This window comes from Rutilus rutilus (genome assembly GCF_951802725.1).
Source record: "Rutilus rutilus genome assembly, chromosome: 7".
NCBI lineage: Eukaryota > Metazoa > Chordata > Actinopteri > Cypriniformes > Leuciscidae > Rutilus > Rutilus rutilus.
In genome coordinates this window covers 727,501-752,857 of record NC_140221.1, presented here as the reverse complement: position 1 = coordinate 752,857, position 25,357 = coordinate 727,501, and the positions used below count along the sequence as shown (strand labels likewise).

At 40.8% G+C, this 25,357-nt stretch overlaps 2 protein-coding genes across 3 annotated transcripts in view; one reads left to right on the top strand and one right to left on the bottom strand.

Annotated features, from left to right (window-relative positions):
* The window catches only part of abl1 (c-abl oncogene 1, non-receptor tyrosine kinase), a 42,494-nt gene extending 29,861 nt beyond the window's left edge, over positions 1-12,633 (top strand). For both annotated transcript variants that reach the window (XM_084415410.1, XM_084415411.1), the window contains 7 exons: positions 1,301-1,385; positions 4,464-4,641; positions 5,395-5,579; positions 5,654-5,806; positions 7,564-7,653; positions 9,305-9,433; positions 9,888-12,633. In XM_084415410.1, the coding sequence (XP_084271536.1) occupies positions 1,301-1,385; positions 4,464-4,641; positions 5,395-5,579; positions 5,654-5,806; positions 7,564-7,653; positions 9,305-9,433; positions 9,888-11,437 (2,370 nt within the window). In that variant the 3' untranslated portion in view covers positions 11,438-12,633. The remainder of the gene's footprint in view (positions 1-1,300; positions 1,386-4,463; positions 4,642-5,394; positions 5,580-5,653; positions 5,807-7,563; positions 7,654-9,304; positions 9,434-9,887) is intronic.
* Positions 12,634-14,504: 1,871 nt separating this feature from the next.
* On the bottom strand, positions 14,505-25,131 carry rab14l (RAB14, member RAS oncogene family, like). Its single transcript, XM_084413641.1, has 8 exons — positions 24,959-25,131; positions 23,865-23,923; positions 22,456-22,509; positions 20,976-21,153; positions 20,414-20,480; positions 19,115-19,202; positions 19,010-19,040; positions 14,505-16,131 (listed from the first exon to the last, which is right to left on the bottom strand). Exons 2-8 carry the CDS (start codon positions 23,914-23,916, stop codon positions 15,954-15,956), a joined length of 648 nt encoding a protein of 215 aa, XP_084269767.1. The 5' UTR covers positions 23,917-23,923; positions 24,959-25,131; the 3' UTR covers positions 14,505-15,953.
* Positions 25,132-25,357: the final 226 nt, after the last annotated feature.

The window sequence follows — 25,357 nt, the reverse complement described above, 5'->3', positions numbered from 1 at the left end:
CGCTCCTGGCGTGCGTCTGGCAAATCCGCCGTTATAATAGCAATCCGCCATGGAACAAGCAGGCCTGCTCTTAAAGGGAATGTGAGATGTCGCTCTGATTGGTTTATTTCACGTTACGCCCAGACCACACCTATGAATAATGAAGCTACTTCAGACCAACCCATTTTAGATTTGCGTCGGGATCCGCGAGATCCGCCCACAAAGTTACTTGCGTTTCGCGTTTGATACTTGCATTTCAGATCGTTAAAATAGGGCCCTAAATGTTTTAGCTGTATAATGTGTTGGACTATACCCTTGGCCATTGTTTATTAAGCATTATAATTTTACAGATTTACTATAAATTTTACAGATTTTTAAATCATTAAAAACTTGTCAGTGTCTCTTACTTTGTTTCAAGTTTGAGTGTTGGAAAGAAAAATGATACTGATGATGGTTTTTATGGTAATCCTGAAAAATATTGCAGAATGTCCTTCCGGCTAACAGTATGTCATTCCGGCTAACAATGACACGGGCAATTAATTTAACCCATATTTGTGTGTTAGATTACACAATTCAGTTTTTTGTTGAGTTAATGATAAAACAAGTCTTATTTACTTTATTGGAAAACATTTTTAAACATTTTCCAGTTTTTTTTTTTATTTGGTTCTGAATTTTGAGTTATCAGCAGCCAAAAATGAGCCCATGTCTATATGAAATCCCAAATTGATTATATTAATTGTGATTAAAATGTAGTTTTCCGAGCACTAATTGTTTGTTGAGCTCCAAATATAGAGATCAGTACATTTGTATATGCCAACAATGGTAGAAATGTAGTTAATTTAAAAATTCATTACGTTACCCAGGAATGACATTTTCATGGGGAAAAAGATCTGATTCACCAAAAAAATGGTTAATTACATTCTTGAAATGTGTAAATATCATTGCATTACATACACAACACTCTAATAAGTATAGAAAGTCCTACAATTTTAATTTTTTACCAGTTTTATTTTTCTTCACATTTTAAATCCTTATCCGTCATTCACCCATATATTATGTCGTCTCACAGCACTAACTGCTTTGACCTGCTGTAGTTTTAGTCATTCTTTTTCGAGGTCCACGGTGACATTGATTTGACGAGCTTCTCCCAGTTGACAGATCAATTTGTTTCAAAATCTCATCAAAGTTATTTGCTTTTTGCATAGTTTTTGTCTGCCCCATCAGAGCAGAGTCTGGGGTCGGGACGGCACTGAAGCAGAGCATGAACGCTCTCATCTAAATCACACAGTTGTGTATATAAAGTGTTTGTGCTCTTGTGCAGGAAGACACGATGGAAGTGGAAGAGTTTTTAAAAGAAGCTGCCGTCATGAAAGAAATCAAACACCCAAACCTGGTGCAGCTGTTAGGTGAGTGTGTGTGTCGGGGCTTCACACACACGTTTACAGATGCAGACGTCTGATCAAGCACATGACCCACCTCTGATCAAGCACACACAACAATCGTTATGACACAGTATTCTTTCCCCCCCCCGACACGAAGCCTTAAACTCTCTTCATTAAAACACTTTTAGAGATGACAATACCATCAAATAACTCACAGAGGTGGAAAGAGCTCTAAACATTTGTAATTAGATTTAGAATTAGAATTAAACTTTGTTTTTTCACTGGTCAGTTTTGAGATTTTGGGCTATTTGTCTTCAATAACATGTCTTCTTTCAGACCTGTGGTGAAAAAAAGTCCAAAATACACATTTAGGTCTTTATTTTACTACAGTTTGTAGATTTCTCCTAAATTCAACAAAAGTTGGCGATGTAAATCAACATGCCGCTCCGCGATCTCTGTCTGCACTGTCATCACACACACCGCTGGAAAGCTCTCTCTCTCCTGTACAATGTTGTCGGATCCAAATATGAACATTTCCTGTTTCCTATGAACAATGGGGCATTTAACTCTAAAAGCAAAATCTCATTGGCTGATGTCAATTTTAAAGGCCGTTTTCTCAAAATGTTTTTTTTCCCTCATACTCTGAGCCAGAAATCTCCACTTCAGCAGCTCTTACACACACCACACTTCCCAGCTGTATTCCTATCTATATTCTTAAGGTTTTTACTGAGGGGTTTGTTCATATATCATTCAGATTCTGATTTATACAACATTTTATACCTAAAAACGGGGCGAAAATTGATTTTTTTAAGGCTGTTGACAGTTTTTTCTGGTAAAATAAAAGAGATGTCCAAAATCCCCTCTGTAAAAACCTTTGATCTAATATGTCAGCAAAATGAAACAAGAATTTTGAATCCGGCTTTATCCAATGTTCATATTTCTCTTCTGGAAATATATGCAAATTAGAGCATATTTAATGAGATGCTGCCTAATTTGCATATTTAAACATAAATATTCTAAAAACTTGTAATAAAAAAGATATTTGTCTGAATGTCAGTAATCAACTGGGGAAGTTTAATGCTGATATCTATAGTGTATTTTTTCCCCCTATTCATCATAAAAAGGAAATGAAGGTATAATGTCTCACCCTGGTGTCGCTCTAATGCCGTACGCCCTTCTGTAGTTTCAGGACCAAATATGCAGATTTTCTTTTTTAAGTCTCACTCGCGCTCGTCTATTTAATGGCAGTGAATATCAACCAGCATAAAGCTTTTTAAAACGCCTCAAAAGCATGACGGAGTGATTCGATGCCACGAGTGTGGGGTACTCAACATGTGCTGGCTTGATGGAAAACAAACTGAAATTGAAAGTATGATTTAACAAGAATCCATGAGACGCTGCAGGTCACTCTCACACACAGTCAAGATTAATAAAAACGTGAGTCTACTTCTGCTATAGTAACCAACTATGCTTTAGCACGCATCTGACTGACAGATAAACATTGCGCTCTTATTTAATGTTGAGGTCATGAGTTTACCTCATACATTTACTGTAACAGCATCAGGTTAAAGAGGGCTAGCTTTAGCATCCAGCTGAGCTGAGCATGCATTTTACACATTACATTATGCTCTTGCTCGGTCCATGCGAGCCGAGTTTTTGATTTACTTAAACTGCTCATGACCCATTTCAGGAGCGGACACAATTACAATCTAAAGTCAAAACTAGTCACATGGGTCAATGAAACATCTCCTTTAAAGTTGTGCATTTGTGTTGGCGATTGAGCAGCATTCACTCACACAAATACATGTTTGATATATTTACGGTTGGAAATTTACACAATATCTTCATGGAACACGATCTTTACTCAATATCCTGGCATGAAATACACATCTATAATTTTGCCCCAGTCGATGTGTTGTTGGCTATTGCCACAGATATACCCGTGCGACTCGTGACTGGGTTTGTGGTCCAGGGCCACAGATGAGCACAGCACATTTTCTAAAATACTAATAGCGTTAAAGCACGGTTTGACACTTAATCGGCCCGCCGCTGAACTGGATGCTTTGATTGGTTCTCACCCCAGGACTGTGGAAACAGAGAAACAAAAATACCAAAAGGTCTGCAACTCAGGAGACGCTTCGGCTCTTTGCCTTCGTCAGTGTGACGGTTTCACTGAGCTTCAATGACTGTATAGAAAGCAGGTCTTCAGGTGATCGTGATCGTAATTAATCAAGTAATTAGTCCTCAGACTCCAGTTTAAGTCCATCTGAAACAGTAAATAATGATTAAAAACAACGTTGGGAACAATTACACATCAGAACAAAAAGCCAGAAATAAATAAAAATGACAATATAAAGGGATTGATTTGAGGATGGATGCATGGCTCTCAGCTGCATTAGCGAGTGTGTTGATGCATGGCTCTCAGCTGCATTAGCGAGTGTGTTGATGCATGGCTCTCAGCTGCATTAGCGAGTGTGTTGATGCATGGCTCTCAGCTGCATTAGCGAGTGTGTTGATGCATGGCTCTCAGCTGCATTAGCGAGTGTGTTGATGCATGGCTCTCAGCTGCATTAGCGAGTGTGTTGATGCATGGCTCTCAGCTGCATTAGCGAGTGTGTTGATGCATGGCTCTCAGCTGCATTAGCGAGTGTGTTGATGCATGGCTCTCAGCTGCATTAGCGAGTGTGTTGATGCATGGCTCTCAGCAGCATTAGCGAGTGTGTTGATGCATGGCTCTCAGCTGCATTAGCGAGTGTGTTGATGCATGGCTCTCAGCTGCATTAGCGAGTGTGTTGATGCATGGCTCTCAGCTGCATTAGCGAGTGTGTTGATGCATGGCTCTCAGCTGCATTAGCGAGTGTGTTGATTGGGAAACCGATTAGTTCAGAGTTAAACGAGAGAAGGAAACGTCATCAAAGCAGCATTTCTGGAGCCAATCCACCACATTCATCTTATCATTTATTTATAAAGCACATTTAAGACCATCTCTGTAAAGCGGCTCTGAAACACTGTGTGTAAATATAAATAAAGCTGAGTTGATGATTCTGAAGGAGAGCTGCTCAATCACTCCTGCGGCTGTTCTGTGTTCGTCTCTTATGTCAGGCGTCTGCACACGGGAACCTCCCTTCTACATCATCACAGAGTTCATGACGCACGGGAACCTGCTGGATTACCTGCGCGAGTGCAACCGGCAGGAGGTGAACGCTGTGGTGCTGCTCCACATGGCCACGCAGATCTCCTCCGCCATGGAGTACCTGGAGAAGAAGAACTTCATACACAGGTGAGCCAGAACTGCAGATGTGACGCCGGCACTAGTGTTGTCAGAAGTACCGGCTTCGGTACCAAGTCGATACTGAAATTGTAAAAATGTGAGGCTTTGAGCGGGATCATAAACGCCTCTGATTGGCCGCTGTGTTCACGAGCTCATCGGATATGTCTGTGATTGGCTACAATGATCAGCGCTTCAATAACATGTTGTAAAGACCGGTCCTGTGCTTTCAAGCGTCGTGCAAACGCTTGTGTGTGTGTGTGTGTGTGTGTAAGCGCTCGCTGAAGAGCCTCATTGATGTATATTTACAACATGTTATTGAAGCGCTGATCATTGTAGCCAATCACAGACATATCCGATGAGCTCGTGAACACAGCAGCCAATCAGAGGCGTTTATGATCCCGCTCAACAGTGCTCAAAGCGGCACATTTTTACAATTTCAGTATCGACTTGGTTCCGAAGCCGGTACTTCTGACAACGCTAGCCCACACACAGGGTTGGGTATCGGTTTAATTTTAACGATTCCGATTTCGATTTGAATACTAATACTAATAATGATATAATTATACTAATACTAATCCTTTTTTATCACTGTTTGCATCCGAGCTCAAAATGTAATTATTGCGATGCAAGAGTTTTCCTGTCACACGATTCCAGTTTTAACATTCTATGCACAACAATATCTGATACAGGACCAAAGGGACAACGTCGAATTAGTAACTATTATGGATGACGTTTCCAGTTACAATCTGGTTCTGGTTTCAGGGATCTAGCTGCCCGTAACTGCTTAGTTGGGGAAAACCACCTGGTTAAAGTGGCAGATTTTGGACTGAGCCGCCTGATGACGGGAGACACATACACCGCCCACGCCGGAGCCAAGTTTCCCATTAAATGGACCGCGCCGGAGAGCCTGGCCTATAACAAGTTCTCCATCAAGTCCGATGTGTGGGGTAAGCGAAGACCAGTGAAACGCTGATGCTGTCGATGCTTGTGTCGAACTGACATTCTTGCTTGAACTCTTCAGCATTTGGAGTCCTGCTTTGGGAGATCGCCACCTATGGGATGTCTCCGTATCCTGGAATTGACTTGTCCCAAGTTTACGAGCTACTAGAGAAAGATTACCGCATGGACCGACCCGAGGGATGCCCGGAGAAAGTCTATGAGCTCATGAGGGCCTGTAAGCAGCTCTTCACATTATTTAAGAAAAGTGACTCCAATATGATTACAAGTAAACTGTGTCCTCCCCTCGCACTGTGTAACACATCCTCCCCTCGCACTGTGTAACACATCCTCCCCTCGCACTGTGTAACACATCCTCCCCTCGCACTGTGTAACACATCCTCCCCTCGCACTGTGTAACACATCCTCCCCCTCGCACTGTGTAACACATCCTCCCCCTCGCACTGTGTAACACATCCTCCCCCTCGCACTGTGTAACACATCCTCCCCTCGCACTGTGTAACACATCCTCCCCCTCGCACTGTGTAACACATCCTCCCCTCGCACTGTGTAACACATCCTCCCCCTCGCACTGTGTAACACATCCTCCCCCTCGCACTGTGTAACACACCCTCCCCCTCGCACTGTGTAACACATCCTCCCCCTCGCACTGTGTAACACATCCTCCCCCTCGCACTGTGTAACACATCCTCCCCCTCGCACTGTGTAACACATCCTCCCCCTCGCACTGTGTAACACATCCTCCCCCTCGCACTGTGTAACACATCCTCCCCCTCGCACTGTGTAACACATCCTCCCCCTCGCACTGTGTAACACATCCTCCCCCTCGCACTGTGTAACACATCCTCCCCCTCGCACTGTGTAACACATCCTCCCCCTCGCACTGTGTAACACATCCTCCCCCTCGCACTGTGTAACACATCCTCCCCCTCGCACTGTGTAACACATCCTCCCCCTCGCACTGTGTAACACACCCTCCCCCTCGCACTGTGTAACACACCCTCCCCCTCGCACTGTGTAACACATCCTCCCCCTCGCACTGTGTAACACATCCTCCCCTCGCACTGTGTAACACATCCTCCCCCTCGCACTGTGTAACACATCCTCCCCCTCGCACTGTGTAACACATCCTCCCCCTCGCACTGTGTAACACATCCTCCCCCTCGCACTGTGTAACACATCCTCCCCTCGCACTGTGTAACACATCCTTCCCTCGCGGGTCAAAATTATACTTAATTTGTTGTTGTTGTTTTTTGTCTAGAAAGCTTATTTTATTTCATTTTGATATTTTTTCTATTTTTTAATGCAAATTTTTTGGGAGATTTATTTTATTTTATTTTATTTACCTTTAAATTACTAGATTCGATCAATAAATAATAAATAAATAGTAATTTAAGCACATTCCTCACATTTCTTTCAAAAAGAACTCACAATTTCATGCATAACCCTTTGAATTCAGCTCAAAACATCTTACATTGGGGGTCTTTGCAGACCTCTTGTGGAAAACAAATAATATAAGATATAAGATATAAGATATATAATATCTTGCCACTAGATGGCCTTATAGCTCTAGATGGAGCAAATGAGCTGTTCCGCTGGGTCCTAAAGCCAGCTCTCTTCAGTATGCATTCAGACACACATGTTGACATTATAAAATCTTTTTGTGGTAAAGTTTTAGCATTTTTAGTTTTCTATGTGTACTGAAGCATTCCTCGCATACCATTCATTCCTAAGGGGTCAAGTTGACCCGCGAGGGAAGGATTTGTTACTATTTTCAATTTTAACCGCAAAACTACTTGACTCAATTAAATTTTATTTTTTGTGTATTCATGCGACAAACGTCCTCAGGTCTTGGACCCCTCTGATGAACATTACATTACATTAAATTAAAAATGTATTAGTTTCGGGGCAAAATGAATACAACTACAGGTCTTCAGTTGCCCTTTGGACTGACTTTAGTGTTCCTGTCTTTAGGCTGGAGATGGAACCCTGCGGAGCGGCCTTCTTTTGCTGAAACCCACCAGGCGTTTGAGACTATGTTTCAAGAGTCCAGTATCTCTGATGGTATGTCTATCTCTGGAGGTATAGAGAGATTTGCATGTACCTTTCTTGTGGCTCATGTTTTATTTTTTTATATTTTTTTATTTTTTTATTTTTTTAATGAAAAAGAAAACAAATAATCAGACAAATTAACAAATATACAAACAACATAAAACAGAGGGTAATGGATAAACCTGTCTCTGCTACATACACACACACATGTGTGCTCTAGCGGAGGGTTTATGTTTAATGTGTCTCCTAGAAGACATAATGACGGATTTGCCGGGATATTACGTTTAAGGTAAACTGATCATTTTCCTGTAATTTCTTTCCAAAATTTGGTAACTGGGGGGCAAGACCAGATGGCATGAAAGTAATGATCTTGTGTATTGAGATTACAGTGTTCACATTTGTTTGATTTTGATAATCCCATTTTAAACAGTTTATGTTGGGTTAAATGTGTTCTGTGTATTACTTTAAATTGAATTAATTGTATGCTGGTATTTCTGCAACTAAACGTATTTAAGCAGATTTGTTTCCAGAAATTGGCATCTGTGATTATGTTAAGGTCATGTTCCCATTGTTTAACAGGTATCGAATATGTTGTATCTGTATTTATTAATATTGTGTATAATTTAGATTTTTTTGTGTTACTGATTTGTTTTATTTTTTCAATAAGAGGTGGAGTTTTAGGAAGGAGGTTGCCAATCTTAGTTCTAATAGCATGATTAATTTGTATGTAATAAAAATATTGGTCTTTCCCTAAATTGTATTTTTCTATTAATTCTGAGAAATGTTTTAAAATTATTATCTGAGAACAGATGATGTAAATGTGTGATGCCAGCAATTTTCCATTTTTCATTAATAAGTGAAGATTTATTAATGGTAAAATCTGGGTTATGCCATATAGGGGGAAAAGAGTGTGGTGTTAAAAACCAAATTTTTCTAGTGCGGCGAAAAGAAAATTCCAATTAACTTTGTCAAACGCTTTTTTCCGCGTCTAGTGACACAATAATTGTATTATTTTGTGGTTTGTTGATATCCATGATATTCAATAAATGACGTATGTTGTCTGATGAGTGACGTCCTTTGATGAAACCTGTGAATAAGACTTGAGATGACTGTTTCTAACCGTGAGGCTAAAGTTTTACTAATTATTTTCATGTCAGAATTGATAAGAGATATGGGTCTGTAACTTGTGCATGATAATGGATCTTTATTTGGTTTGAGTAAGACAGAGATTAATGCTGTGGAATAGATGAGCTGTTTTTAATTTCTACCGACATATCTAAAAACTGTGGTGAAATAGTTGACCAAAAATGTTTGTAAACTTCTGGGGGGGAAGCCGTCTAGACCTGGTGATTTATTGTTTGGTAGTGCAAAGAGAGCTTTCTTATATTCATCCTCTGTCATCTGTATTTCTAATTCTTCTTTCTGTGTTAGACTTAATTTGGGAAAGTGTTATGTTATGGGAAAAATTACCAATTTCTTTTTCATCTTTTTTTTAATCGGTTTCGTACAGATTTTTGTAAAATGTCTGAAAAGTTGTGTTAATATCCTGCAAGTTATGAATAGTTTTATTTTCTTTTTTAATTATAGGTATATGGGTTTTTTCCTTATTACGTTTCAGCAAATTGGCTAAATATTCAATTTTTTAAATGTTCTTGGGTTGCAGAGGTGGAGAAAGAGTTGGGGAAGAAAGGTAAGAAGCTGCCACTGGGTCCAATACAACAGGCCCCAGAACTTCCCACTAAGACGAGGACACTACGAAGACATATGGACAGTAGGGATGGTGACAGCCCGGGTAAGCTGTGCTCTATCTAGTTAAAGGGATAGTTCACTTTAAAATGAAAATTAGCCCATGATTTACTCTCCCTCAAGTCATCCTAGGTGTGTATGACACTCTTCTTTCAGACGAACACAATCAGAGTTATATTAGAAAATGTCCTGGCTCTTCCAAGAGTTATAATGGCAGTGAATGGCTGTTTCTGTTTTGAAGTCCGAAAAAGTGCATCTGTCCCTAACCCTAACCCTGACTTTTATGATGGACAGATGCACTTTTTCGGACTTCAAAACAGAAACAGTGGAAGTGGAAGTGGAATTTTTTTAATATAACTCTGATTGTGTTAGTCTGAAAGAAGAATGTCATACACACCTAGGATGGCTTGAGGGCGAGTAAATCATGGGCTAATAACATTTATTCCCTTTAATTCCCTGTGATTAGTGAGCGATACTAATAAGAGTTGAACCCTTTGCAGACGCAGCAGAGCCTGAGTTCCCGATGATCCCGAGGCCTCTCCTCGACAGCAACTTGAACGAAGATGATCGGCTCTTGACTAAAGATAAAGATAAGTTCCGGATGAATCCCTTCAGTTACATCAAGAAAAAGAAGAGAACGGCTCCGGCGCCCCCGAAACGTTCCAGTTCGTTCGGGAAGATGGATGGGCACCTGGATCGGAGAGGACTGGGTCCCGATTGCAGGGATGATTTCAACAACGGGGCTTCCGCCAATGATGCCTTGCAAGGCATTGATCCTTCCAAATTGATTGGGTCCGGAGTCACCAATGGAGCCCTAGTGTATCCTGGTCAGCTCTTCCCTTCTCATTCAAGGAAAAAGGGCACGGGGATAACATCAGGGAAACTCGCCACAACTCTGCCAGCAGAAGAAGACCCAATGTCAAACTCAAAGCGCTTCCTAAGGTCTTCATCCGCATCTTGCATGCCTCCTGGATCGGAGCGATCCGAATGGAAATCGGTCACTTTGCCTCGTGACATCCAGTCTTCTCACTTCGAGTCGGGAACCATCGGAGGCAAGCCGGCTTTGCCACGCAAAAAAGCAGATTGCATGCCGAGAGGTGGAACCCTTACCCCGCCTCCACGCCTTCCCAAGAAAACCGAGGACGCGTCGGATGAAGTCTTCAAGGACTCGGAGTCTAGTCCCGGATCGAGTCCTTTGACTCTGACGCCGAAGCTCGGGAGACGCCTGCAAACCGAAACCTCTAAAACAAGTGCCTTGCAAGCAGAGCTCTTCAAACCCAATGTGTTTCCCACTCTGGATGAAATCAGACCTCGTAGGCTCAAGCAAACCTCGGAAATCCCTGGACAAAGAGAAAGGGAGAAGGGGAAGTTCGCAAAACCGAAACCTGCTCCTCCTCCTCCGCCTCCCGTCTCGAGCACCAAATCTGGGAAGACTTCGAGGAGTCCTACTTTTGATGTGTCTTCGGATACCAAAATCAAGGCTTCTGAAGTGAATCCTCCTAATCCCGGATCCACAGAACTAGGCAAGGGAAGTCTTTCCCAAGAAAGTGCCAAGAAATTGCAGAAAAACACCTCGAAAGTTCCTCCCACTAAAACCTCTCCTGTTTCTCCGAGTGCTCAGCTTCCGGGAATGGGAACGACTGCCGGAGACCCCGGATCGAACTTCATTCCTCTCATAACGACTCGCCGTTCGTTGAGGAAAACGCGCCAGCCGTCGGAAAGACTCTCCAACTCCTGCATCACGCGCGAGATGGTCTTGGACAGCACAGATATCCTGCGAGCCGCGATCGGACGGATCTCGGAGCAAACCGGGAGCCATAGTGCCGTGCTGGAGGCCGGGAAGAACCTCTCCAAGTTTTGCGTGAGCTTCGTCGAGTCTATCCAACAGATGCGCAACAAGTTCGCTTTCCGAGAAGCCATCAATAAGTTGGAGAGCAGTCTTCGCGAGCTGCAGATCTGCCCTGCGGCCACCGGGGGAGCCAACACTCCTCAAGACTTTTCCAAGCTGCTTTCCTCCGTCAAGGAGATCACCGACATCGTTCAGAGGTAGCGGAGAAAAGCTCGGATGCAATCGATATCGGGATTCTTCTCCAAGTGGACGTACTCTTCAAGGGAACCCACCTCATGCCAAACAGAGAAACATTTACGAACGACACTAAAGCAGGGGAAAGGTCCTCGAGAGGTCGTTCGGCGATCTTAAGGTAGAAAGGTCCCATCGACTCGAGTCGTGTTTCTAAGCAATTCCACAACTTGACTTTGACTCTTCTTGCATTTTCTCAAAGCGAGCATTATCTCAACATTGCAGGAGATTGTGACCGAAGAACGCCTCACAATTTCCAATATTTTTTTAGGGATCAAAATATATTTGATTACAAAAAAAGATCATAGTATTGACAAAGACTGAACTCTTTTTCTCCGTGTGGTCGAGGAAGGGCTTTGTTGTGAGATGTGAACGGTCCCTGTGAAATGAGGAAACCGACTGATCAAGTATTGTATGATTGCAACACTGTGCCACGAATGACGTTTAACCGAATGACGGTTGTAAAGTCGGCGCGGTTTTCCCAGCTTTTCCTGATCCCGGCAAGGGTTTTATCCTTCAGCACAATCACTACATACCGTACACGACTTTCCCAAATACACAGTGGCCTTAAAGAGCGAATGAAACACTACTGTCTCGAGGAGAAAGACTTGGAAGTGAGGAGCTTAAGAAGCAGTGTATGTATAGATGTGTTTATTGTGATGTCCTTCATTTACCACTTGATGTCGTCTGAAAGGTTCTCCACACACACCACTGACGGAAACAGCTTTATCCAATGACCACACGCCTGTCTTAAAATGAGCATTCTCACTGAGGATGTCTGAGTCAATGACTGTCTTACTAAAAGCTTGTGTAATTGAAATAATGCAGTTGTTTTCAGTATTAGTTTGTCTTTTCCAGCTCTCTTGACTGTGACGCCTGAGGAGAAAGCCAACCACAAGCTGCCTTTAATTCAACATGGTACTTCCAGTGTTGACTTTTCATGTGTTTGTTGTTTTGTTTTTGTCTCTTCAGAATCATGCCACTACTTTTTACACGTGTATTCAAGCCTCACACTTTTGTAGACTCATCTTTTGTAAATACACGTCACTTGCTTTCTCTTTTCAGTTGATTCTTCCTGTAACCTTGGTGCAATTTTGTGTTGCATAAAATGCAAAGAGATTTTGCTACTTGAACAACATAAAGAGTTCATGTTGCTGTGCTGTCCATTCTCTGTCCGAGTGCGCTCATTATGTAGGTGTAGTCCTGGTTTTCTTTTTACATGGTCATCAGGGAATCTGCAGGGCTGTGCAAATCAAATGTAAGGCTTTTGAAGAGTGGCACAATAATTGAATACTTGTAAGTCAATGTTTATGGTAACCATAAAATAAATGTAAAACCGATGATTTAAACAAATATACAGTTCAACTTATACGTATTGAAAAAAAACCCCAAAAAACTAGTTATATAAAATGATAAACTTCCCATTTTAGCCTTTAAGCCTTTTTTTTTTTATTGGAAGACAATTACAAAAAAAAAAAGATGAATTTACAATCTTACAGATGTTTCTTTACCAATACTACAAAAAAATTACATCATTATTATTAAAAAGAAACAAATAAAAAGAAACCATCCCATACCTGACCTGTTTACACTGACTTGAAAAGGTGATGAAGGAATATTAAAGGGCTGGTTGAGTATGATTTTACTTTTCTAACTTTAGTTAGTGTGTAATGTTGCTGTTTGAGCATAAACAACATCTGCAAATACACAATGTTCAAAGCAAAGGGAGATATTTGCTTTTAAAGAAAAGGACTTCAACAAATGGCTGGTAGAGACTACACCACATTCCTCCCGGGTTAGTGACATCACAAACCCTAGAATTTGCATAAACCCCGCCCCTGGGAACAAGCAGTCCATGTTGAGAAGAGGAAGAGTTGTTGTAGTCGAGCACATTTTACATTACGTCTGTCTTTTCACATGCAAAAGAAAGTCACTCTGTGTGCGTCTCACAACAGTTCCTATACGAGCGATTTATAGATTAGCATGATATGCTAATTGAAGATAGTTACCTCCACATCAGCAACATAAATTCATCAACTAACCACTCAGAGACATCCTGTTGCTTCTACATGTTGTCACTTCTTCTTGAGTCTCTCCATCTTTGTCTGACTCCGGTTAAACATAAAAGGCAGAACAGTTTCTGTCATTATAGTGTGTGTGTCTGCGTGAGGTAGTGAGGTAATCTAACGCACAAGCTCTTGAAGCTCCGCCCCCCTGTGCCGGGAGCAGCAGCTCATTTGCATTTAAAGGAACAGACACAAAACGGTGTGTTTTTGCTCACCCTCAAAAAATGACAACTTTAACATGCTATATAAAAATATCTGTGGGGTATTTTGAGCTAAAACTTCACACACACACTCTGGGGACATCAGACACTTATTTTACATCTTGTGAAAAGGACATAAGTCAATACATACAAAATGTGTTTTTGTCTTAACCTGATTCACTATGGTAAGCCTTTTATAAGAGTTTATATGTTGGACCTGTCGGGATGTCTCAGCATGTCTCGTCATATTCGCCTACAGAAAAGTTGCTGGAATTAGTAGCGCGGGAGTTTATTCTCAAGCAAGTGGCGTGTTTATTAATGTGTAAAACTACAGTAACTCTTCAGCTTGAGATCTTTCATCTGAACTGATTATATCTCTGAGTGAATGATTTATGAGCCGCAGGACAATCATATTCATCCGCACAGAACCGAAGAACAACCACAACAATGTTCTTCTGCAAAATGCATATTAAAATGATAGATATATAAAGATAAAATGAATATATTATCTATTTAAATTCTGATTATACATATTATTCTAGACTGAAAGTGCGGCCCGTAGAACAAGCAACAGCACCTCGCTTTTATTCCATTAAATTGTAGCCTTTTGAAGATTAATAATCACATTTAGCCTTCTCAATTACTGTTTGCCGTCCCCACATTTAAAACCTCTTGAAATCATAATTAAGACTTTTCTTATACCACTGAAGATATTTGAAACAATTACATTTGATAAAACCTGGTTTGTTCAGAATGAAACCGAGCCGTTTTCTGTCTAGAGCATATTTAATGTTGTCATTAAAATCAAAATGTCAACATTTTAAAATCATATACATACACAAAAACAGATTTTCAAACGTTAGCACAGCTCATTCAGAGTTTATACATATGTACTGTTTTTACTGGGTCATTCAGACTTCAGCCGGGCCGAAGTAAAACGAGCCGTTTCGAGAGTTGGTGAGCGTCTTCTTTCTGCGTGAGGAGTCACATCACCAACAGACATGGCCTTATATACAGCAGCTGAATCAGATCTCATATGGTACATACACTGAATTAAGACACAGATGCTGCTTCACAAGAAGTCTCGTGTTGTGGTGTTAATATACAAGCCAATGGCGCAGACGTTTACTGTACAGGCTAAACAACTGGAGCTTTTCCATCACATTTCAGAGATCTATACAAAAACAGTTGCAGTGCTGTAAAACCAAACTCAACTCCAAACTGTGTTGAGCTAGTAAAGATTAAACCGTGATAGTAATAATATTAACATGAATAACAATAAGGCAACATAAAATAACAGTGGTAAGGACAGACGAACGAACGAATGATCAAGGAGCAGAAGAGAAGAAAGAATCATCTTTCCATAAAGTGTCTTCGATTCATAAAGCTGTCCAACCCTTGACACTCGCGCGTGTGTTTCGTTCCGTTTTAAACCTGGGATCTCGTGGAATCAATTGACGTTTACAGATGCGTATGCGTTATTCAGAGTGCTTTATCTACAGGGGCATCAGACGGGCGTCCCATCGGTGACCGACCCGAGAAGACAAGAAACTCATCACAATCATGCTTACTTTCAGCTACAGGTCTCGTTTCTCAGGGCGTTGATGAATGCGACGAGCTAGAAAACGAATATCAATAAAAATAAAAAAAAGAGCCTGATTGGTGTTCAGCAGATTCTTCTCTCCTAAACCGATGCGTCACGTGATTAGTCGGAGGATGATGGGGGAATAAGAAAACACTGAGCAAGAAAGATGGACAGATGAAGAGAAAGATAGGAACTAATGAGCGCATGTAGCCGTGACACCCCCCCTGGGCCGAGACCGGGCCGTGTGTGATGAAGATGATGATGGTCATTAACAGCCACACCCCTCCCGCTGCGGCTGGGGTCCGTGTGTGTGATGATGATGATGATGAAGATGAAGAGGAAGATGATGATGATGGTGGTCATTAACAGCCACACCCCTCCCGCTGCGGCTGGGGTTTGTGTGTGATGATGATGATGATGAAGAGGAAGATGATGAAGAGGAAGAGGAAGATGATGATGATGTCATTGATAGCCACACCCCCCCCCACTCTGGCTGGGGTTCATGAGTGTGATGATGATGATGATGATGATGATGAAGAGGAAGATGATGTCATTAACAGCCACACCCTTCCCGCTGCGGTTGGGGTTCATGTGTGTGTGTGTAATGATGATGATGATGATGATGAAGATGGTCATTAACAGCCACACCCCTCCCGCTGCGGCTGGGGTTCGCTGGTGATCCGGCCTCCCTGCGGCGCTGATGGTTTGTGTTGAACACCAGATTCTGCTGCGTTCAGATCCAGACTGCCGTCCTGAATGTTCTGGTAGATCTTCTTCGCCGCCTCCAGGAAAGCATCCTCCACGTTCTCACCTCTGCGACAACAAACACACAACTGTCATCTATAAGCTTACAAGAGTTCAACACTCTGGTTATAAGTATGCCATGTTTATAGTATATAGTGAGTACTGAGAATATAGTGAATACTGATAATATTGTGAGTTCTGAGAATATAGTGAGTACTCAGTATATAGTGAGTAGAATATATAGTAAATACTGAGTATATAGTGAGTACTGAATTTATAGTGAGTATTGAGTATGTATAGTAAATACTGAGTATATAGTGAGTACTGAATTTATAGTGGGTATATAGTGAGTGGTGAGTACTGAGTATATATTGTAAATACTGAGTATATAGTGAGTAGTGAATACTGAATTTATAGTGAGTACTGAGTATATATAGTAAATACTGAGTATATAGTGAGTAGTGAGTACTGCATTTATAGTGGGTACTGAGTATGTATAGTAAATACTGAGTATATAGTGAGTAGTGAGTACTGAGTTTATAGTAAGTACTGAGTATGTACAGTAAATACTGAGTATATAGTGAGTCTTGAATTTATAGTGGGTATATAGGGAGTGGTGAGTACTGAGTATATATAGTAAGTACTGAGAATATTGTGAGTACTGAGTATATAGTGAGTACCTAGAATATAGTTAGTTCTGAGAATATAGTGAGTACTGAGTATATAGTGGGTATATAGTGAATGGTGAACACTGAGTATATATAGTAAATACTGTGTATATAGTGAGTACTGAGTATATAGTGAGTACTGAATTTATAGTGGGTATCAAGTGAGTGGTGAGTACTGAGTATATAGTGAGTACTGAGTATATTAGTGAGTGTATAGTGAGTACTGAGTATATAGTGAGTACTGAGTATATTAGTGAGTATATAGTGAATACTGAGTATATAGTGAGCATGTCCATTACACATGTATATTTCTCTCATCTAAAAAATGAAAGAAAATGTGCATAGACTGAAATTGTGCTGATGTCTGGACTCTACTGTCTGGGCTTCAGGGAAATACACACTGATGGTTCAATATGTCATGCTATGAGAATTAATACTGCATTTTACAGCACACATCATGCTGGAATAACTCACGCTTTGGCGCTGGCAAAAGTATATAGTGAGTACTGAGTACATTTACATTTACATTTATGCATTTGGCAGACGCTTTTATCCAAAGCGACTTACATTGCATTCAAGGTACACATTTTACATTTTGTCAGTTCTTGCTTTCCCTGGGATATAGTGAGTATATAGTGAGTACTGAGTATATAGTGCATACTAAGTATATTAGTGAGTATATAGTGAGTACTGAGTATATTAGTGAGTATATAGAGAGTACTGAGTATATAGTGAGTACTGAGTATATAGTGAGTACTGAGTATAAAGTGAGCACTGAGTATATAGTGAGTACCGAGTATATAGAGAGCACTGGTATATTAGTGAGTATATAGTGAGTACTGAGTATATAGAGAGCACTGAGTATATTAGTGAGTACTGAGTATATTAGTGAGTACTGAGTATATAGGAGTATATAGTGAGTACTGAGTTTATTAGTGAGTATATAGTGAGTACTAAGTATATTAGTGAGTATATAGTGAGTACTGAGTATATAGTGAGCACCGAGTATATTAGTGAGTATATAGTGAGTACTGAGTATATAGTGAGTACTAAGTATATTAGTGAGTGTATAGTGAGTACTGAGTATATAGTGAGCACCGAGTATATTAGTGAGTATATAGTGAGTACTGAGTATATAGTGAGTACTAAGTATATTAGTGAGTGTATAGTGAGTACTGAGTAAATAGTGAGTACTAAGTATATTAGTGAGTGTATAGTGAGTACTGAGTATATAGTGAGTACTGAGTATATAAGAGTATATAGTGAGTACTGAGTATATAGTGAGTACTAAGTATATTAGTGAGTGTATAGTGAGTACTGAGTATATAGTGAGTACTAAGTATATTAGTGAGTGTATAGTGAGTACTGAGTAAATAGTGAGTACTGAGTATATAAGAGTATATAGTGAGTACTGAGTATATAGTGAGTACTGAGTATATAAGAGTATATAGTGAGTACTGAGTATATAGTGAGTACTAAGTATATTAGTGAGTGTATAGTGAGTACTGAGTATATAGTGAGTACTGAGTATATAAGAGTATATAGTGAGTACTGAGTATATAGTGAGTACTAAGTATATTAGTGAGTGTATAGTGAGTACTGAGTATATAGTGAGTACTGAGTATATAAGAGTATATAGTGAGTACTGAGTATATAGTGAGTACTGAGTATATAAGAGTATATAGTGAGTACTGAGTATATAGTGAGTACTAAGTATATTAGTGAGTGTATAGTGAGTACTGAGTATATAGTGAGTACTGAGTATATAAGAGTATATAGTGAGTACTGAGTATATAGTGAGTACTAAGTATATTAGTGAGTGTATAGTGAGTACTGAGTATATAGTGAGTACTGAGTATATAAGAGTATATAGTGAGTACTGAGTATATTAGTGAGTATATAGTGAGTACTAAGTATTTTAGTGAGTGTATAGTGAGTAGTGAGTATATAGTGAGTACTAAGTATATTAGTGAGTATATAGTGAGTACTGAGTATATAGTGAGTACTAAGTATATTAGTGAGTATATAGTGAGTACTGAGTATATTAGTGAGTATATAGTGAGTACTGAGTATATAGTGAGCACTGAGTATATAGTGAGCACTGAGTATATAGTGAGTATTGAGTATATAGTGAGTATATAGTGAGAGATGTATTCTGCTGATGTCTGGACTCTATTGTCTGGGGTTCAGGGAAATACACACAGATGGTTCAATATGTCAGTAATGCTATGAGAATTAATACTGCATTTTACAGCACACGTCATGCTGGAATAACTCACGTTTTGGCGCTGGCCTCCAGGAACAGCAGACCTGAGGATGAAACACACTGATGAGGATCAGGACTCAACGCAGCTCCACATCACATGAGGAAAGGCTTTACTCACCGTTCTCTTCAGCGAACTGCTTGGCCTCCTCGTACGTCACATCTCGCTGGGCTTCCAGATCTGCTTTGTTTCCTATGAGTATAATAACCTGCACAAGCACAAGGGAAACATCTCTCTCAGAGCCAATCCACCTCAACGTCTTACGAGCATAAACTTTAACCGCATGTTCTAGGTGGTTGTTAGGGTGTTTCTAGGCAGTTGGCAGAGTTCTGGGTGGTTGCTAGGGTGTTTCTAGGCAGCTGCTAGGGCATTGTTATGTCATTGCTAGGCAGTTGGAGGTGGTTGCTAGGGCAATGCTAGGTGTCATAGATGGTTGCTAGGTAGTTTCTATGTTATCAGTCCTGTACATTGCCCTTTATATGTCAATAGAGGCCAACCCTGTGTTATCTACAATGTTCTGGAGCTGGGATATGGCTTATTCATGCAGATAAAGTTCAGATATGGGTGACTAGGCTGTTGTGGGTGGTTGTTAGAGCATTGATAGGGTGATTTCAGTGGTTGTTAGGGCGTTGCTAGTCGTCATAGATGGATGCTGAGGAGTTGCTAGTTCTTATGTTATCAATACTATTTATTGTCCTGTCAAATAGACGCCAACCCTATGGTAATACAATGTGTTGGTGCGGAGACATGGCTTATTCATGCAGATGTGGTTGCTAGGGTGTTGTGGGTGGTTGCTAGGAAGTTGGCAGAGGGTTCTGGGTGGTTGCTACAGTGTTTCTAGGCAGCTGCTATGGCATTGTTATGTGATCGCTAGGCAGTTGCTCAGATGTTATGGGTGGTTGCAAGGGCATTGCTAAGGTGTTGTGAGTGGTTGCAAGGGCATTGCTGGGTGGTTGCTAGGGCGTTGCTAGTGTAATTTCAGTGGTTACTAGGCAGTTCCTATGTTATAAGTACATGTCAATAGAGGCCAACCCGATGTTACTACAATGTTGTGGTGCTGAGATATGGCTTATTCATGCAGATATGGTTGCTAGGGTGTTGTGAGTGGTTGCTAGGGCATTGCTGGGTGGTTGCTAGGGTGTTGCTAGTGTTATTTCAGTGGTTACTAAGCAGTTCCTATGTTATAAGCACATGTCAGTAGAGGCCAACCCGATGCTGTGGTGCTGAGATATGGCTTATTCATGCAGATATGGTTGCTAGGGTGTTGTGGGTGGTTGCTAGGGTGTTGCTAGTGTTATTTCAGTGGTTACTAGGCAGTTCCTATGTTATAAGCACATGTCAGTAGAGGCCAACCCGATGCTGTGGTGCTGAGACATGATTTATTGGTGCACATGCTGTCGGGCGGAGGCTTGAACTCACAGTGTTGGGGTTGGTGAGGTTCCTGGCGTCGGTCAGCCAGCTGCTGAGGTGATTGTATGTGCTTCTCCTGTACAGACACATGTGATTAAACACTCGTCGTCAGACCCTACATGAGCCGCACCAGTTGAGTGACAGCTGTGCAGACGCTAGAGGTCTGGTTTCGGGTACGCGGCGTTGTGACTGTAATAGCGCATGCACATAACAGTTCTGTAAAATGATCTATGAATCATTTATATTTTATTTTAATGTTTGAGTTCCAGAGGAATTTGTGACTATTTCACCTGTTCAACCACAGCAAAGTTTCGTAATTCGTAAGTCCGTTCTCTTTATTTTGTGTGTGAGCTGAGGGGCCGCTTGGTGTGTTTGTACATGTATTTTTTTCATTATCGTTGCAAGCAATCATAAATACAGCATATTGCAACAAAAAAAAAGGCATTTACTGTGAGAAACGGACCTCAGGTTCAGGCCTAAAATATGACTGTAAAGGTCGGATCGGATCGGGTTAAGTGATTTGGGGTCCGGGCTTCAGTTTAAAGCCCGTGCACACCTGTAGCACACACACCTGGTGATGTCATAGACCATTAGCGCTCCCGCGGCTCCTCTGTAGTAGCTGCGCGTGACGGCTCTGAAGCGCTCCTGGCCCGCCGTGTCCCAGATCTGAAGCTTGATCTTCTGCCCGCTCACCTCGATGATTCTGGTGCCGAACTCCACGCCGATGGTGTGCGGGCAGTCGGCCATGACTGAGGACAGCAGAACACACACACACACTACAGCTTTACCACTCATTCAAGACAACGTGATTCTTGTTATGCAACAGAATATCTGCATTCATAAATAAATATGAGTGTAACGATACCCTTGTGTCACGATTCGATACACTTCTTGCACAAATATTCCCCCATTGCATTATTATATATTATATATAGCAGTTTAATGTAGTTCTGACACTAAAACTCTGAAAACTTGATGAACTATGGTGAACTATCCACGATACATATTGTTTTAGTATTGCGATATATTGTCACACCCCTATAAATAAAGCTAAAGCAAAACTTAAATGCATAACTAAGATGCAGACTTTAGTTCATCTTCAGAAAACCATCAAGAGTTTCTGTTTAAGTGCTTTATATGATGAACAGATCTAATGTAAGCCTTTCTTCACATATAAACACTGATCAGTGAATGTACGTACAGTGATCGTGTCTCTTGAAGACTTGAATCACACTGCTCATATTTCAGGATCTCTTTATGAATGTGTTGAAGTGTCAGAGTCTTGGATGATTAGACTGTAGATGGACAGAACTCTCGCAGATCTCATTAAAAACTCCTTCATTTGTGTTTGAAGATGATTGACATTCTTACAGGTGTGGAAAAACACGAGTGAGAGAAACTATTGCCAGAATCTTTATTTTTAGATGAACTTTCCCTTTAAAAACAGGTCAAATTTAGCATTGAGAACTTCAGAAGCACGTCAGTATGAGGAGAGAACGTCTAAATCTGCAAACCCACAATCAGCCGTTTCATTCTGCCGTTCATCAGCCGATGATCAAGAGGAATCAGAATCAGCGTTTCCTTCAGACGGTAAATCATGACCCTCTACACTAACACACACACACACACACACACACACACACACACACACACACACACACTGTCAAACACACACCCACACACTGTCAAACACACACCCACACACACACCCACACACACACACACTGTCAAACACACACCCACACACACACACACTGTCAAACACACACACACACACACACTGTCAAACACACACACACCCACACACACACACACTGTCAAACACACACCCACACACACACACACACACACACACACACACACACACACACACACACACTGTCAAACACACACCCACCCACACACACTGTCAAACACACACTGTCAAACACACAGAGGCTGTTTGTTTAGAGCAGCACAAAGGTTGGTTGTGTCTCTGTCGCGTGTGTGTGTGTGTGTGTGTTTAACATGCTGAAGGAAAGGCCTGATAATCATCGACGTCTCATACTCACATTTCTTTTCTGTGAACTGGTGCAGCAAACAGGACTTCCCAACGCCCATGTCGCCTGCGGAGAGAGAGAGAGAGAGGGAGAAAGAGAGGGAGAGAGAGAGAGAGAGAGAGGGATAGAGAGTATGTGAGAGAGCGAGAGAGTGAGAGAGAGAGAGAGAGCGAGAGAGAGAGAGAGAGGGAGAGAGAGAGAGAGAGAGGGAGAGAGAGAGAGAGAGAGAGGGAGAGAGGGAGAGAGGGAGAGAGAGAGAGAGAGAGAGAGAGAGAGAGTGAGCAACAAACGGAAAGTTCCTTTGAAAAGTGATGCGTTACGTTACTTTTGTGTTACTTTCTCTCACCTGGGCTGGGCTTTATGTAACGTAAAAGTGCTATTTTTGGGCAAATGTAAAGACACTTTCACCAAAACTGAAATGAATAATCGTCAGGCTGAAGTGCAGAGTCACGGCTGTACAGTAGAGGGCGCCGCTCACACTAAACCCTCAACTTTCAACACTTACTTCAATAAATACTAAATATATAAAATCATTTTTAGTAATCAATATAAAGTACATTGGACAATAAAGTGAGATTAAATGCATTAAAATATTTGTTTTATCTAACATATTTAATTATTGGAAGTTTGCATGGTCTCATTTTGCATTTGACTGATTTTATTCATTTTGAGGAAAACTGAATCTTTTTGTGCAAGTGAGACGAGTAAATGCCTGCTCACATTTAGTCTAGAACTACACTAACCATCATGTGTACACACACACACACACACCTCTACACTTATGATGTTTTCCTCATCATGGGGACAGGAGAGCTGTCAGTCAATAAATGGGAAAACAAAGTAACTTGCGTTACTTATTTGAAAAAGTAACAGATATTTTGTTGTAAATTTTAAAAGTAATGCATTAGTTTAGCAGTAACTTGAGAAAGTAATCTGATTACATAACTCAAGTTACCTGTAATGCGTTACACGCCCAACACTGCACTGCAAACATGCTCTTCTTACTCAGTGTGTTTCTCTGGTTTCCAGTTCAAATATCTAAAAATTCTTAAATCAAGATGCATTTACTAGAGGAGTAAAATACCATACGCCTTTATGTCTTGTTTTCTAGGGAAATAAATCAAAATTAAGTGAGTTTTTGCTTAAAACAAGCAACATTATCTGTCAAAGGGGTCAGAAAAATAATGTTGTTTCTGTTTGAATTAAGATAATTTTTCTGACCCCATTAATAGATAATTTTGCTTTTTTTAAGCTACAAATCACTTAATTTGTATTAATTTCCCCAGAAAACAAGACATAATATCATATGGCATTTTACTCCTCTAGTAAATGCTTCTTGATTTAAGATGTTTTAGATATTTGGACTGGAAACCAGAGAAACACACTGAGTAAGAAGAGCATGTTTGTGGTCTGTTACTCACCGATGATGATGTACTTGAAGATGTAGGAGTAGTTGTACGGTGCAGTCGCCATCGCCGCTCTGAAACACACCGCACACTTCAATAACGCAATCAAATATGACAAGAACTCAGAGTTATCAAATCAGCTGATATTTGACTGGTTTTGTCCGTCCTTCTGTTAGACTGTCTCACACATGAATCATGGGGAATATCTGTCAGCTGTTGAACTGAACTAACTCTGTAAAGCTACATGGCATTGGTTTAATATAATTTCTTAATATAATTTTTTTAAGCATTTAAAGAAAGCATAAGACACACACTGAGCAGAAATCAACACCGACACACATTCATAAGGACAGTCTGACTGTCAATCATAATACACCTTCATCATCATCAAATTCAAAACTGCTTTATTGGCATGACTGTAAAAATAATACAATACTGCCAAAGCTAGAAATACATCAAATAATAATAAAAACAAAAACATCATAGAAGAAAATAGGCTGTTGTAACTCGAATTTAAATAAACAGTGTAACAAATTAGAACATGTGTGAACATTTGATTGACAGTGATGTACCAGATGACTGACAGCCGGATGGAAACGCTCGTTACATGTAACATGATTTACAGACGCGATATTGCAGTGTGAAACTGGTAACATTAATAAATAAATAAGATGTGTGGGTGTCGCTGAAGCTCATCAACACAACACACTGCACTCACATGAACACACAGGCACACTAACAGCTGGATTTTGTAATGTTTGAGATGTGGTTTGTATTTATTTTGATGATGATTAGGAGCTTGTAACAGTAACTAGCGTGAGCTGCGAACACATGACTGACTGTAACGCTGATCTGACACGCGATGTGGAGTAACATAAGTTGGGTTTAGGGTTAGTTTGTTCTGTGTTTGAGATATTTTACGTGTTTTTTATTTTTTATTGTTGTTATGATGATTTGGAGCTGCTAACGGCTAACTAGCGTGAGCTGCTAACGGCAGGTTCGCCGGTCCGTATTGACGGTAACGCTGAACCGACACGTGATTTTGAGTGACACGAGTCGAGTTTAGGGTCAGGATCAGTTTGCGTTGTGTTTGAGATGCATGTCCTCACCTGTAGTCGTGTGTGTTTGCTGTAAATCAGTGTGTTCAGATGATGATTATCCGGATTCTGGTCAAGATGGCGGCGGCACAAAGACTGGAGCAGTTCCGCGCCTCACCGCCAGGGGGCGCCAGAGGCCGCGCGCTCCACTCACTCACTCACAGTGAGCTACAGTCAGTGGACCCGAGGGAAGGAAAACATCAAGTCTGTTTTTATTTTCTCTTTCATCAAATCTCCAGTGTTGTCTGATGCATATGGTTATGATCTGAGGCCCCTAGAAAGAAAAGCCTACCAGAAGTCCCATTAACCATAAAGATAAATGCAGTAACCAAACCGATTGCATCTCTTATTGTTAATATCTCTTCTCCTACATCTAAATTTGTTTGGGTCAATATGTTTCCCTCATTTCAG